Here is a 16,517-nt window from a genome sequence, read left to right on the forward strand (position 1 = left end):
TAGAAAATACGGTGCACAACAGAGCTCAATAAATATTGGTGAAATTACTGTATGATGATACCAGGCAGATTTTATGATACTCAACTTCACCAGAAAGAACCCTCTGCCACTCTAGTAGCCGCTGAACTTTAAACAAGTTCTTTCTTTATCCACTGAGCCACAATTTACTCATACATCAAATGGTACTGCTTACCTCATAGGGCAGGTAGTTAATTGGGGATTAAATGAAGTGCCTGACAACACAGTAAAACACTTTTTAAAAAGTGTAGCTTTTTTCCCTTCCAGTTTTTTGTACTTAATGCATGCATTAACATTTCAAAGGTTCCAAGGTTTTTTGAACCTACCAATGTTTATATAGGCTCTTCTCTAGACAGGTTTTCCTCCGGACTCGTGGGTGACTTACACGGTTATCTAAATTACTTGCCTTTTCATCTTTCAGGAGCTTTCTTCTCTCGATTGTCATTTTTCACCAAGAAACACAGTTTTCTTTCATGTCATTGAAGTCGCTGTAATGTGAACTTTAAGAGAGAAAGACACAGCTGCGACACTGATTCCAAGTGGTCAAGAAGGCTCACTCTCAGACCGAGATCCTTCCTCCGCATTCAGTGTGATGCACACCTTAGCAAAGGGCCACTCACTCAGTACCTGTCCTCTCGGCCATTAGAGGAGGCCCCACATAGAGCCGTGACTCTGCTGTGCTGCTTATGAGCGGGTGTTTGACGGAGGTTTCTTCAGGTACTGAGATAAACAGACATCTTTCCTGAGACTTTGCTAGTGAGCTATAAAAATTACATCCACAAGTCTCATCACAGCCCCACATAGCCCTGGCTTTCAGTTGCCCAGCACTTGTTACAGGAGGAAGAGAAGGCACCGCCAATGTTCCTCTACTTCTTCCACTTTCCTGCTCACCCAGGCCACCAGGCCCAGCACACCCCGCCAATACCCTTGCCACACTCTGTCCATGTTTTCGGTTGAACAAACAAAAGACATCGGAAGGCGGCCTTTGTAGTTTCAATACCAAATAAAGCAGTGAAGTTTTTACCGAACAGGCTTAGCTACAGAGTATTTTCAGAGATCTCTCTATAGCTTCAAAATCAAGCCGAATACATTTTACCTAACAGCCTCTTAAACTTGTTATTTACTATCTTAACTGATTATGAAAGTGTAAACACCCTTTGTCTCCAAGTAATCCCTTCACTTCTCTTTTGTGAGAAACAGGACATTTAGCCTTTTCTAAAATTTCTACTCCAGGCAAAAGAAAGAGCTTCCCCACTAGAAGTGGACGAAAATTTCTTACTTTTCTTACTTTTCTAATGGCGTTATGAGCCTTAACAGTAGGTGGTGCTGCGAATGCATGGAAATAAATTTGCATAGACCAGCAGAACTGTCACAGCTTTATTTCGTGACTCATTACAACATAGAAATATGCCTTTTTTTTAATACTTCATATAAAGTTATTGACATACAAAATTTTTTTTCTTTTTTTCCTTTTAATGAAAAGGATTTAACTTAGAAATCTATTGTGAAACTTTTGTCTAGTTTTGCAATTTTCAGATATTCCAGTGCAAAAATAGATCCCATTAGAGACAGCATAAAGTGCTTGGAATGAAGAGCCAATGATAAAGAAAAAGCACAAAAACATAGCTTCATCCTAGGGTATAAGAAGAAAGAATACTTAATCCTTATGGAAATAGAAACATTCTATAAAAGGGATGCAACAACTTTGAAGAGAATTAGAGCTATATTACTATAGTACTTTATTATTACTAGTAAATAGTAACAAGGGTACAAATTAATATCTCAGTATCAAAGTGGTTCAATATTATATATGACACATGGCTCTTTGGAAAAAAATTTACCTGATATATACAACCACGAGAAGAAAACAGACAAATCCCTTTCATCAATGATCACTATACAGTGACTGAAAGATGTGCAGCATTTCATCGCCACAATGCACACACTTCAGTACAGATATGGAAATACAGTAGTCTGAGGTTTGGCTGTTTTTTAAGAAAGAGCTGTGCTGAATGTTTATGTGTAAAGGGCTTTGTGATTGTTTTCTTTTGTATTTTCATATTCACAGTTGTTAATGGAGTTTCCAAGGTGTCCAAAAGAAGCAAAAGTGGCAACCTCTGAACACTTTTTTTTTTGAGAATTTTGGAAACTCGCATACTTACATTTCCACAGGGAATATATAGAAATTTTACCATAGGAGAGAGTTGGTAGAAATTTGTACTAGAATTAGGTTTACACAGGAAAATGTAAAAGATGATTATTTGGATAGTCTAAAAGGTTAACAGTGTGAAGTCAGTGTGTAGCTATAGATTGTTTCTAGCTTCAGAAGAGATCCTTGTAAATCTATATTGAATTGTTTTTTGTTTTTTGTTTTCCGAAACAGTTCACAGTGTCTTTTGATTTTTTTAAATATGGCCTTGAAGTCAGAGTAATTAAAGCCAGGAGCTGCTCACTGATTTAGTAAGATAGAGAATTAGAACATGATTCTAGTAAAATGGGAATACTAACAAAAGTTTGATTTTGAAAAATATTAAATAAGGAAAAACTAAATTACTCTATGAATTTTATATCATTAAAGATAGCACAAAATATAATGACCTCATCATGCCAATAGTTACTGGAAATGGGCCTTCATTACTTGTTTATCATTTTAGAAGATATTGGCATTAATTTCTAAGTCATTTTTTTCCAAACAAGTTATGTGGTAACATTCTATAAATTTTAAAAAATACAGACTTGAAATAGATCCGAAATCTTAATACCTTTAGAGTTAATATTTAAATTTTAGAAAAAGAAATTAATAATGATACTGAAAGATGGCTTGAATTTCACCCAGTAGTACTCCCCACATATTTTTGTTGTCTCAAAGCAGATCACATTAAGCATTAGTAAAATAATATTTCTTAAAGTGTTTGTTGACTAAAAAAAATAAGACTGGGTCAGGAAAGTCAAATATATTTCACCTGGGGGCATATGCTGTTGTTATTTTTTTCATGAGAAACTTAGGACTGAAGAGATGAAAAAGTTGAGATTGTCAGCATGGGATACCTAAGATCTTCAAAGCTGATTATTTGACAGAACCAAAAATACCCACAAGCACAAGTTGTGTTACTCAACAAGTTTTGCAGTTAGTGATCTTTTTTGTGAACGTATTCATTGTTTAATCTTGTAACCCTTATGACAAACTTTTTTGGCTTTTGCACTGTTGCTATTAAAAACAAAAACAAAAAAACTGCCCAGTATTCTTTCACTGGGATCCCACGACCACAACAACAAAACAACCTCTATTTGTAAACCTGTTAGCTGAATAACATGGCACAATACATCTACTGAGACTTAATTTCTCCCCACCCAATCCACCCATACATAGTCAGTTCAGCTATAACATACACTCAAAAACTACTTGATTAACATACCGAGATTAAGAGTATTTTAAATGATCTTTAAAAAAAACTCAAATACAATGCTGTCATGAGATCTTGACCACCACATTGTTTTCTGGTCACCAGGCACTAGTCAGAGGACCCACATGCAGGCTTCCATGAGAAATAAAGCCAGTGAGGCAGTACGGCCTGACTCCCCTACACCACGGGGTTCTACAAAGAGGCCACTCCAAGGATTCACATGTCACTGACAGACCATAAGATTCCAAACAACATCAAAAGTACGAAGAATTTTGTTAAAATATAACTCTGTCCTTTCATAGTCTAGATTAATTTAAAAAGCCAGAAATAATACTACACTCATGTCAGACAGGAAGATCTTGAGATGCGATGTACCGTGTTAGCAGACAACCAGGACAAATGGACACAGGCCTCCCTAGGTTTGAACAAGCCACATAACGTGTTCAATCCCATGACCTGGCCTCAGCAGCCTGCAGCCTCAACGGTCTGCCAGCTCTTTACTGCTCACCAGGATCTTAGTATATTTAAAGAGTCCCAGAAAAATGGCCCTGGAGACCCATGGCTCCAAGCACGGGATAACCTAAAAATGGAACCGAGTCTCACCTGTCTTGAGCTACCCACACCAGAGCAGCTCATCAAAGAGGGAAACAAAACAGGACTTTCCCCATCCAGGGCACCATTTTGTCACCTGATAATGATGCTGATGGACTCTAAAGCAGAACAGCTTTTGCAAAAGTGTGCATGACACACCACGGTCCTTCAGGCTTTCTGAACAACTTGGCACTAGTAATTCTGGCACACTCATTGCCAGCAATGGATGTGTCACTGGGAAACCAGTGTCCTGGCATGGCATGGCTTACTGAATGAAGATGTATATGCCTTTTGACTTTGATAAATAATCACTGGCCATGATTACTTGATTAATTATTGTTGCAACCCCAGTGAGACTACAAAGGGAAAAAAAACAAAAAGTGTGGTTTCAAACCCATCTGTCCGCTGGGTTCCATACCAGAGTTTCACATAGGTGTAAGGTAATAAACTAAATTCAAGTCTTTTTCACTTGAGAGCCATACGAGACACAGGCTACAAAGGCACTGCCCCTGTAATGGAATTTTGTTTTCATTGCATTGAATTGCATTGCATTGAATTGTATCAGTACAGTATCCAGTTTACTTCTTCCCACAAAAACGTCCAGCTCTTGCTTTTGGAACGCTTGACGTGGTGCAAAGGAAGGGCTAGTTCCTCCTTTCTTTTAGTCTCCCTGTATGAACAGTATTCTTCATACATAACTTTCTTTCACTTTCTCATCCTGGAGAAAAGACGTAAGAACCGCAACATCGACTACTGTCTGGTTTTTGTGTAATGACAGGTCCTTTAAGTGGTCATCATCACTTTGGTCCTTGGCAAAGTTCACAAACACCTGTCAAAAGAAAGGTTGGCCTTTATAAATAGCTCTCTCCTTGCTCCTCCTTTGTTCTTGTTGCATTTTTCACCATGTGGAGCTTAAGCCACAGTAGGAGAATACAAGATCGCATAAATAAAGTAGGAAACTGTGTGTGAGGAAGAGGGGACACTGGAAAAACACATTAACCATTTGAAAACTGAGCTTCCCTGTTGCCCCTCAAATCACCAATTACTCGATCATCTATTTTGATTCATAGAGGCCTGATTAAAAGGGAAGGGAGACAAAAAAACTAACATTTACCGAACAGCTACTAAGTTCCAGAATCCAGGTAGTACTTGATGCTGTCTCATTTAAATGGGATAAGACACCTGGCAAAATGTCTGGCCCATAGTAGGTATTCAGAAAATGACAGTTACTGTGATGATTATTACAACCTATTCTCACAATAATCCTCGGAAGTAAACAGAATCATCTTCCTTTACACCTTCAGGGTGGTTTAGTAAAAAGCAAGAGTCACAGTAAATCAGATTCAAGCTCAGTCAGACCTGCTCTAGGACTCATCGTGGGAGTGCGGGACAGGGATCGGGAATCTCCACCCTGAAAATGCCATTCAAAGCTTACTTGGTCAAGTGTTGTCTGAGAAACAGAGTAGTCTTCTATGTGGAGTCTCTTTTTGCTCTGGGAGAGGATGCTGAATATCCTGGCCAGAGAAGAAAGGGAAGACGGAAGCTGGTACTGGAGCATGTTCCGGTGTTTCTCTTTGAGGACGCTTCCCGGAAAGGCAAGTCCAAAGAACTCCTGGACAGGCTTTAGGTCAGGGTTGGACCCTGCTATTCGTACCACTATTGTATAACCATCGCCAAACCTGAAAGCAGAAAAAAAAAAAAAAATCCAATGGAAGATCCTCAGGAAACTTCTCCAAATAGTATGTAACCCGACCCAACTGGTGCTATAAAAAAGGAAGCTCCCAAAAGTTTTACCCAGAAATAAGTACCTAAGAGAAGGAACTGGTTACCATTTACTGATGATCTAGTCTATGTGACGTGTCATGCCGAGTGCCTCAGACACATGATTTCACTGATTCCTCACCTGGACATGTGAAGTCCGACAGATGTTAGTTACAGAGAAACTGAAGTCCACGGAGCTAGTCGCTTGCTCATGGTACAGAGCTCCTAGTGGTGGGGCCATGGTGTAGACTCGTGTGTGTTTGATCCCACAGCCTATGCTGTGACCACACTGACGTATGTAAAATTCCCCATTTCATTTGTTTAGCAAAGCCAGAAAGCAGATATTCTTGGATACAGACTCTTAGAAAAGTTAAGCAATCTGTCCAAGGGCCCACACCAGGAGAAGGTAAAGAGAATTCAAATGCAGCTCTGGCTTCAAAGCCCTTATTCCTTCCACTATACCATTTTGTTCAGTTTATTTCCCTTTATTTTTAGAGCCACCATTTATACACTCACAAAAAGAATAAATACAAGTGTCCTCAGTAAGGGTTATCCCAAAGATACTATCTTTGTTACCTATTTTTCAGATGTTGAACGCTGCCAAGACACCTGAACCTCCCATTGACCATAATTGCCATCCTAGTGCAAAGAGCTTCACATTCTTCCATACTGTGGGAAAACAGAGATTTTTGTTTTAGAAAGATGCTGCTCTAACCATCCGAACATCATGTGACATCTGGAATTTCAAAGAGATAGATTTCCAGCATCCTAGGGCATAATTGCCTCCTATCACAAATACATGAAGATGTAGGCATGATGCTGTCTACTGCCGTGCTGTTTATACTTGTAAAAAAAAAAAAAAAGTTGGAAACAGTCCAAATGTCTACAAAAAGAGGAACAGCTAAACAAACTTGGGTATTTCCTATTGGAATACTGTCTACATATGAATGTACACAAAATACGAAGTGAAAAAGAACAGTCTAAGTACACAGCTTGCGTTTTTGCCTGTAAATATACACACGTCTGGGGTGTGTGTGTGTGTGTGTGTATACAGATTCGCATTAGAAAACTGCAAAGATACATAGCCTGATGACAGCGATGTTTATGTCCTCATGATGCAATTTCAGGTGATTACCACATTTTCTCATTTTTATACAATGATCACATTACTACTTGGAAAATCATAAATATACACAACACAGATGCCAAGCCCAGTCTTCACTGCTGACCTGTGAGATGTTAGCACTACTGATCTGCCTTCCTTGACAATACTTAGAGCACAATTCCACAAGAATCGCCGGGCTTTAGGGTCCATGCCTGTGGTAGGTTCATCCTGTAATGAGAATAAAATAAGCCCTATTACTTCCTGAAAACACAAAGATAGATTTCTTTTTAAATGCAGAAGCATCTTTAAAATAGCCAAATGCCAACTTACCATTCTAGTTATTTCTTGATAGACCAAAAAATCAGACCTCACATACAAAAATAAACTGCGTACTTGTTTGTAACCAGTTCACTCTTACCAATATGTAGGAAGTAGGAAACTCAATTTTTTTTTAAATTAAATTTCTCCAAATGAATAGAAAGGGAAAGGAAAAAGCTATTTAGTTTCAATCATCTTTTCATGACTGACAAATATACACTGAAAATTCTTTTTGTCTGAAGTCTCTATTGAAGTCCATAGAAGGTTTGGGTAAAATTACTTTTCTTTTTTTATTCTAGCTCATTATAGCTTAGCCTGTTATATTGTACTTGCTAGTCTTAGAGAAACAAATTGCAGATCCAAATGGTACAGATAACATTAAAGCCCTAACCCAAGGCTTCTTCCTACAATAACTTCAAAGCAGAAGAAAAAGGGCCAAGGGGCTCCTGTCCAGTTTAATCTTCTGTTTTCCATCTATCTATGTGTTAGAACTATAACCCAGCTGCCACCCTGGGGATCTTGAAGCTGTGTCCACAATCTCCATTTTCAGGAGATGAATACACAGACGGTCTGAAAGAATGATCCAGAGAAAGTTCAAATCACATATCCGAGACTCAGCCACACGAGCCAGCGTTCCCCAACACCAGAGAAACAAAAGGGCCCTAGAGCTTCTCTTCTCTGGAGCATCAGAGGGCATGGCAAAGCCACCCCAACATGTATCAAGGAGAAGAACAAAGGAACTTCCCTCTGGTTTTCTAAGGTGGCTCTGCGGTTCCCGGTCAGAGGAAGGATGACTTGCCATTAGTCAAGCCAGTCCGGCAATATCCCTGGACATACGGGACTTCATTTTCCATTCAGGCCCACACAAGAGTTCTCCACTCAGTCACACTCACCAGAAACACTACAGGGGGCCCGCCGATCAGAGCCATGGCTGTGGAGAGCTTGCGCTTGTTGCCTCCGCTATAGTTCCCAGCATACTTTTCGCCATACTTGACGAGGCCCAGTTTCCGAATTGCCCATTCACCAACCTGGAGTAATAAAACGCACCTTGACTTTTGTCTGGTGTGTTTATCATGTTTTCTTACACGTGCAGATGATTCTTTACAGAGCAGGACTAGGAAAATTCTTCTCACTGAGTAGATTCTATAATAGCAAGTGCCAAGGAGCCAAAAAGCAAAGGGAAAGAACTCGTGGGGGTGGGCACAGCACTTCCTCTCTGCTCTGCAGCATGTGAATGTCCACTCACCCCTGCCCCCCGCCACGGATTCCCACCTTGCAAAGTAGGTGCGAGCAGCCAGCATCTCATATTGCTGCACCCATGCGTAAAAAGAGCCTGAAGCCAACGGTCATTTGTGAAGGCCAAAACCATAAGGCATACTGTCAGCCTGCGAAGGGGGCAGGCTGGCTTCTGGTGCCCACGGTACCTTGCCAACTTCTTTCTCTGGGACTCCTCTCAAGAGGGCAAAGAACTCCACGTGCTCTCTTCCAGTCAGTAGCTCCGTGATGGCATCGAACTGAGGGCAATAGCCCATGTTCTGATGGACTTCATGGATGTCTGACAAGATACTGCAAAGGAAAAACTGGTCAGGTTTTAAGCATTTAGAGAGAGACTGATTGGACAGTCTTGTCTCATATTCCTAAAAAGTGTACTTGCATGTGACAAAAATAACCAGTGAGCACCATCTTTTTGTCCCCGGAGGCCAGCCCCTCCTGGCAGTCAGGGTTCCCGCCTCTGGCCCACCTATTGCTTGTACCTCGCTCTCCCAACACCTCAGTCTGCAGGTTCAGTCCCATTTCAAGATTCCCAAGTCCATCCCAACTGCTGCACTCTCTCTACCGACAACCTCACTCACACAGTCTTGGGCCTTTAACACTAAGTCTCCATCCCAGACTTGACCCTGTGATCCAGTCATACCCACCAAGTACTCTGTTACTCCCAAGTCTCCCTCATGGCCCTGCAGACCCAGAGGAGGCCCAGCAAATCTGGGTGTGGCCTTCCTCCCTCTGCTGTTTGCTGCCCATACATTGGCCACAACATGGTCCAGATGGCCTGGCCCCACTATTTATCCAGCCCAGGCACCCTCTTGGTTTTTAAGGGGTTTGTTTGGGAGATTTTTGTTTTGTTTTGTTTTTGTTTTTTTATCAAAGGCTCTCTAAAAATCTGGTGACCAAAAAAATACATCTACAGACACAGCTTTAAATATATTGGTGGAAGCAGCTTTTGCACTCTATGAAGCCAATCTCAGGTTAAGAATCCTTGATGTGGGAGAAGTTCAGTGTCCCATCCAATCTGATGGCTGCACTTATCAGCCACCCTTGGACAGCATTTGGCCTTTGTTTGGCCTGTTAGCAGTATTCATTCCCCTTTGCCTATCTGTTTTACACTCTGAAGTCCAGCCTTTCCCAGAATTATGACTGAGATGCCCACAGACACTGTGCCTGGCTCTCACAGCAACACTGCCCAAGCCAGCCTCTTACAACTGGTCACTGGGATAAACCTTAGTTTGAGCCAGTTACTGCTCCCTCTGCTTTATACCGCAGGAGCCTGGTAGAAGGAACGAGCCTGGGGAAGCAGATGCACAGTCTTAGGCCTGCTATTTCAGCATTGGTTCTCTTAAACCTTCTTTACCCTGCTATGGAAAAAACTGATAAGAGAAAAAAGGGGGGACCCCTGAGTACATTAAGTCCCTCATTCTTTTCAAATGTTACTGGCTAGTAGGCTCCTATCTACTATTTCTAAATTGTGAGCCATCACCCATTAGCAGGTGACAAAATAAATTTAGTGGGTCATAATCAGATTTTTTCTTTAAAGATATGCCTGTTTGGGCGCCTGGGTGGCTCAGTGGGTTAAGCCGCTGCCTTCGGCTCAGGTCATGATCTCGGGGTCCTGGGATCAAGTCCCGCATCGGGTTCTCTGCTCAGTTGGGAGCCTGCTTCCCCCTCTCTCTCTCTGCCTGCCTCTCCATCTACTTGTGATTTCTCTCTGTTAATTAAAAAAAAAAAAAAATCTTTAAAAAAAAAAAAAGATATGCCTGTTTATGTGATTTTGTGTATTTACTAGGTTGAGAGGTAAATGAATTTGCTACTTTGGGTCATGGTCAGAAAAATTCCAAAGCCATGGTCTTTGTACCACCTCTTCATATAGAAAGCCCATAAAGCCTCACATATTTAGAGTACACAAGGGCAACATTGCCTAATATAGGTCCCTAAAGTGGAGGTGCACCCCTAAAGATCAGATTGCTTAGTGACCTGTGCATTCTCAGATAATGGCCTTTGCAACCTCAATAACCGACACACCCTTCAGGGAAGGCAATTTGGCAAATACACACCCTTTTACCTTGTAGGAATTTTCCCTTTACATATGTACATAGATGTACATATGTAAAGGGCATAGTTGCATAGTCAAAAACAGAAACTAATAAATGTCCAACAATAAGGAATTGATTAAACAAACTGCAGATAAAAATACATAGGGGGGTTTATGCAACATTGTAAAACCTACATCTTAGAACATGTAACCCATTGAGAAATATCCGTATTAGACTCATTAATAATAAACTAATTTCAAAAATCTAGATACAGTATGATCTCAATTTTTAAAAAACATTTATATGTGTAAAAGAGAGTTTGGGGGTGATGGGAATGTTCTAATTGTGGTGATGAGTGCATAGCCTTGTAAATCAACTAGAAATCACTAGGAATTATATCTTTTTTAAAAGATCTTGTTTGTTTACTTGACAGAGAGAGAAACAGCAGGAGAGGAACACAAGCGGTGGGGAGCAGGAGAGGGAGAAGCAGGGAGACCGATGCGGGGCTCGATCCCAAGACCCTGGGATCATGACCAGAGCCGAAGGCAGATGATTAATGACTGAGCCTCCAAGGCGCCACAAGCAATTGTATTCTTAAGATAAGTGAACTATACGCTATGTAAAATTATACTAAATAAAGCTGTTAGAAAAAATAGAGGGAGCCTGGGAGAAAAAAATGTAAATAGTAGTTCTCTTTAGGTAGTGGGATTATGGGTGATTTTTATTTTTGTCTCTACCCTTTATAGATCTCAACCTTTTTATAAGCTATATAGTACTGTTAGAATCAGAAAAATAAAAATGTCTTTAAATAAAAATAAGAAAAAGAGTCTTTGTGGCAAAATACAGTCCGTGTCTCTTCTCACCTATTTTTGTTAAGGAAAGCATCTCCTCTGGTAACAGTGGTATCTCCAGTCAACATCTTGAAAGTTGATGATTTCCCAGCCCCATTAACTCCCAGAAGTCCAAAGCACTGAAAAAGATTGGGTAAGCTGTTTAAGCAAACAACTGCAAATCTGAATATAAATGACCCTTATATAATAGTCTCCTCAGCTTAGTTTTGGCATAACATGATTCTAAAACATTCTTAAGTATCAATGAAGAGTTGAATTTTGGGGAGTTTTAAGAACTTCCATTGATATTTCAACATTTTATAACAAGACATATTGAGCATATTGGTAAATATTATTGGAGTTACCAGGGTGAAGCCAGAGTTAATGTGTAAAAAACAGTAATGAAAGCTAACCAGTCACCTTTCACCATCTAATTTGTCTAAAGGGCATAAAAGAACACAAACATGAACAAGAAAAGAAAAAAAAGTATTTAAAAAAAATCTACTTAAATTTCCTCATCTTGAATGGATCACAAAGACACATTTTGGATGTACATTCTTTTCTTAAACTGACTGAGGTTATCCAAAATTGTTGCTTTTTAATATATGCAGTCCCCATCTTCTCAATGACTGATTGCTCCACATAGACATAAATAGAGAAGGCTTTAAAAACTACTTTCAAACCCTTATAGATGTTGTCATTTGATTGGGTAGATAATCCGAATTAACAGGGACAAGTAGAGTGTAGACAGTGCTTTTACCTCGCCAGGAGGAATGCCAACACAAATCCTGTCAACAGCAGGCTTCCTCTTTCTTCTATATATCTGCAACCAACAAAATGCAAAAATTCAAGGGCCATAGCGAACCACAACTATCCCAAGCAACTGTGAAGACTGACTTATAATCTCACGATGAGGTAAGGCTCATCAATAAAATAAAGTCACATATCTGATATGCTAAGAGCCATGGTCTGTCTCTGCGGCAGCCAGCTTCTAAATGATTCGAGAGCTTAAAATAAAAATAAATTTCTTTTCTTCTTTAATTTTTTTAATAAACATATAAGTATTATTAGCCCCAGGGGTACAGGTCTGTGAATCGCCAGGTTTACACACTTATCTTTTTATTTTTGATCTAATATCAACCTTTTTAAGAGACAGTGGTCATCAATATTTACATAATTTTTCATTTATTTGATATTGTAGGTATTATAAAAATTAAATTCTAGGGACATCTGGATGGCTGGATAAGCATCCAACCCTTGATCTCAGCTCAGGTCTTTATCTCAGGGTTGTGAATTCAAGCCCTGCACTGGGCATGGAGCCTACATTTAAAAAAATTAAAAATTAAAATTAAAAAAAAATTCTACATGGTCAAAATGTACAATCAAAACACTGCAAATATTGTACATATTATAAAAAAGTGAAGTACTGGGATCCTGGCACCTAGAGTGGGCTGAAAACAAACCATCTTCCTGAGTAACAGACATATCAGTTCTTTAGACCATGATACTCAAAAGTCAATCATTTATTCCTCTCACATCAGCTTTGACTGGATATACAATTTTAGTATGTTTTAATAAACACATAAATATAAGGGTGAAAAACAAATACACTTGAGAACCAGATTTCCCATTATAGAAGTAGTCTCAGGATTTCTTTAATGAAGAAGTCCCTTCGGTGTATTTTAAAAAAAATTAATTTGATAGAAACTTGGTCTAGATACATATATTTTTGGAAGTATGCTCTTTTCATTAATCAAATCAGAAAAAAGCTCATCTCCAACACGCAAAGCTGAGAAAAACTGAAGACGAGTTGTTACAGCCTGTACTCACTGTCTCACCTTCGTCAGCTCCTTGATCTCCAAGATATCATTCTGTCCTCCACCATCAAGAATTCTCTGTCTTTCCCGCTTCACGTCTTCATCCTCATCATTCAAAGGAGGAAGCTTGGCATTTACAGGTCTTGAGGAAAATATTTTAAGAAAAAATCAATCTTTCAAGGTATTTCTCAAGACAAGGATCCAATTTCTAAGAAAGTCCTTTAAATCTATTCTCCACAGTTTTTAGGATCAGCAGTGCTGTGGGCTAGAGAATGCCCATGTCAGGAAAATCATCTGGATCATCTTGAGTTCAATGCAATGCGACCACCACTGATCAGTGTTTCCCTGTGTTCCTCTGTGACCCTCAACCAGATACTCCATGAGTTCTGAGAAAAAACTTACCTGGGTCTGATGAAGAATCTATACTGGATGAGAACAGTGATGAGGAAGAACACCACCCCTTCCACGGCCATGGCAAAGAGGTTTCGTCCCACTAAGTCCCAAGACAGTGGTGAAACAAAACGGTTCTCCCCTGGTAGACACAATGCAGAGATCCAATTAGAATGGAGGCACCAAAGAAAGACTCTGGGCCCTTCCTCAAATTCAGGCTCAAATTCACCTCTGTTCCTTGGAACACCAATGATTATTGCCTATGACAAGGGGGAAAATTATAGGAGTGACTACTTTCCATGTCTGACTTTTTTTTAGGGTAAGGTTTTGGGAAATTACACTGTGACCCATTATCAGTCGCAAGTTCAGAACCAACATGTATTAGATCTATAATTTCATACCTTACATTTCTTTTTTAAATGAGACATGCTGAAAATCCTTTTTAAAAGGGCAAACAATCTGGGGTAACTTCTAGGGTATTTTTGCACACTGTAAATTTCACTAAAGGAAGATTAAAGAGTACTCTAAAAAGACGTCCCTTTCAGAAAGTAGCATATAATATAACCTAGTGAACCTATGAAATCACCTGGCTCTATGGGAATATTCCTTACATTCCTTATACATCTCCTTTGCACCTGCTAGATGAAAAAAAAAAAAAAGTCCCTCTCCTATGCCCATTAAATAACATGGCCCATCTAGCTATATGAGCCAGTGGATAAAGAATAGTAATGTGGCCACAGGAGAAATATTTTTAAAGACTCTAAAGACAGAAAGAGCTGCAGTAAATTACCTTTTTATAGACTGTAAAAGGTAATAGATGACCACATCTTCAGGCCCACGATCTTCCTCATAGACATAGCCAAAGTTTGCACCCTTCCTACTGATCCTCTGGCCTGTATCCAACTTTCCGACTGTGCTCTGACTTTTCCGACAACTAAGAAAGGCAACCTGTGGCATTACGCACTGGATTCAGAATAAAACCAGTATTTTTTCCTTGCCTCTAAAATTCCCCTCTCACCTTTCTCAATGCTCTCTGAGGCACAGATGAATGTTGTATGAAAAGACCCATGCCACATCCAGGTTCATTTTCATGAACCTTTTCTCAGTGGTGGAAGTCCTATGCCCATTCCCCAGCCTCTTTCCACACCAAAGTCCAGAGTACCGAGGCTCACAAAAACCACCATCTCGAGTCACTGCTGTTACTCACCAAACCTTTCCAAGGCATCGGCCATTGCCTGGTTTTTCACCATGTCAATAAGCCCCCGTCCCAGGCAAAAATGTGGGAAAATCAAGAACACAGACTTCAGGATATCATTGATGTTATTCAGCTTCTAAAAAAAAAATATAATAAGACAGAGAGAAACTGAATGTCATGTATGGTTTAGGCTAAAAATATATCAAGGTCTGAATTACAGGAGAGATGAAAAATTTGATTCCCTGGGGTCAAACTGAACCTTTGAATTCAGACAGCAATAAAGAGCAGCAGCCACAGTTGATGACATATAACATAATAGAATTTCCCCTTTAGAAGATTTGGAGTAATGCTATGCATATGGAGAAATATGAGCAAAGTTTAGAAACACGGTTATGTTAAATCAGAAGCAAATCCATAATAAAATATTGGCTTAACATTTCCAAAGCAAATTGCTCATATCTGGGTCAATATTTCAGCTTCAGGATTTTGTCGGCATTTTAAAAATTCTTCTTGTATACATCAAGCCAGTGGCCAAATATCCCACAATTAAGTTGCTGTGGGCTGGAGGCCTTGTGCTAGGGCCCAGGGGAAGCAAAGGTTAATAAACAGTCTCGACACTGCGGAAAAGAGTACACCACTGGATAGGTGCTGTACTGCAGGCATGAAGGGAGGGCTTCAGGAGCACTGGGGACAGAGAAGCACCTCCCATAGGCAGCAGGAAAAGAAAGCTTCATAGTTGGGTGCAGTCTTGAGGGCTTAGAGAGATAAAGGAAGTCAGACCTACAGGAGTATGGGAGGGTTTAAGGAACAACCAGCTCAGGTGAAGTTACAGAGCCTTGGGAAGGGGGGTGGCGGGATATGACCAGGAAGGGCTATAGAGCTCTGAAGGCCTGGCATTCTAAGTTAAGGTGTCTGGACAAAGACTATGAAAATAGGCAGAGACCCTTAAAGAGATTTGTAACTGGAAGAACTGACAAGGTAAACAGTTGAATGCGGGCGGTAAGAAAAGCACAACATATACGATGCCCATACCGTTGCCAGCCAGGGTGACCGGGTGGATGGTAGTGCCACCCACTGTGACAGGAATGGCAAGAGAAATACTAGGTCCTGAGGGAGAAGATGAGGAGGACAGGTCAAGTCCCGGGGAACTGGAAATAACCTAGATGGAGCCTCCTGCTAGGCAAGTAAAAACGTGAGACTAGAGATCGAGGGAACAGGGTCAAAGGCAAAGATCTGGGAGATAACAACGTAAGACCCAGAGAGGGGAGTCGGTAAAGGTGAAGGGCATCACACAGAGATAGCATCTAAAGGGGAAAGCAAAGATGGCAGAGCAGCACTGAGACAGGGAGGGGTACAAAGGAAACCAAAGGGTTGGATCAGTCAGAGAATATAAGGAATATAAGGAAAAGGAGGAGAAGGAGGCGCTATGCAAACCCAGAAAGGAGAGAATCTGAAAAAGGACAAAGAGGTCCATGGTGTCCGCACCACAGACCCATGGCATTAAGATCATGACTCGGTGCAGTCCTCGGGCTCACGGAGACGCCCATCCCTGCAAGAGGTGCCCCTTCTGCAGGACTCACATTGTTGGTAAAGAGCTCCAGCACAAAAGTGGCCACACTGCCATTGATCCCGATGAAGAGGTTTACACTGGTGAGGACCACGTAGGCTGTGCTGGGGATCTTGAACACGAAGGAGGCTGGGTACATGAGAGGTGTGATCGACCACCTGGTGAGGCACAGAGACAAATGTTCACTGGGTGTCCCCTGCCTTCCCTTTGACT

The 16,517-nt window shown here is 40.5% G+C and overlaps 1 protein-coding gene across 4 annotated transcripts in view; it reads right to left on the bottom strand.

Moving 5' to 3' along the window:
• Positions 1–1,381: 1,381 nt before the first annotated feature.
• Positions 1,382–16,517, bottom strand: part of LOC101679430 (phospholipid-transporting ATPase ABCA1) — a 127,477-nt gene continuing 112,341 nt past the window's right edge. For all 4 annotated transcript variants that reach the window (XM_013053829.2, XM_013053827.2, XM_004747735.3 and 1 more), the window contains 12 exons: positions 16,318–16,462; positions 14,750–14,873; positions 13,555–13,684; positions 13,174–13,294; positions 12,096–12,158; positions 11,369–11,475; positions 8,622–8,763; positions 8,091–8,225; positions 7,004–7,107; positions 6,351–6,443; positions 5,449–5,692; positions 1,382–4,842 (listed from right to left, as the gene is read on the bottom strand). In XM_013053829.2, coding sequence (XP_012909283.1) covers positions 4,702–4,842; positions 5,449–5,692; positions 6,351–6,443; positions 7,004–7,107; positions 8,091–8,225; positions 8,622–8,763; positions 11,369–11,475; positions 12,096–12,158; positions 13,174–13,294; positions 13,555–13,684; positions 14,750–14,873; positions 16,318–16,462 — 1,549 coding nt within the window. In that variant the 3' untranslated portion in view covers positions 1,382–4,701. The remainder of the gene's footprint in view (positions 4,843–5,448; positions 5,693–6,350; positions 6,444–7,003; positions 7,108–8,090; positions 8,226–8,621; positions 8,764–11,368; positions 11,476–12,095; positions 12,159–13,173; positions 13,295–13,554; positions 13,685–14,749; positions 14,874–16,317; positions 16,463–16,517) is intronic.

This window comes from Mustela putorius, unplaced genomic scaffold, assembly GCF_011764305.1.
Source record: "Mustela putorius furo isolate JIRA1106 unplaced genomic scaffold, ASM1176430v1.1 tig00000580_pilon_pilon_pilon, whole genome shotgun sequence".
NCBI classification, from domain to species: domain Eukaryota; kingdom Metazoa; phylum Chordata; class Mammalia; order Carnivora; family Mustelidae; genus Mustela; species Mustela putorius.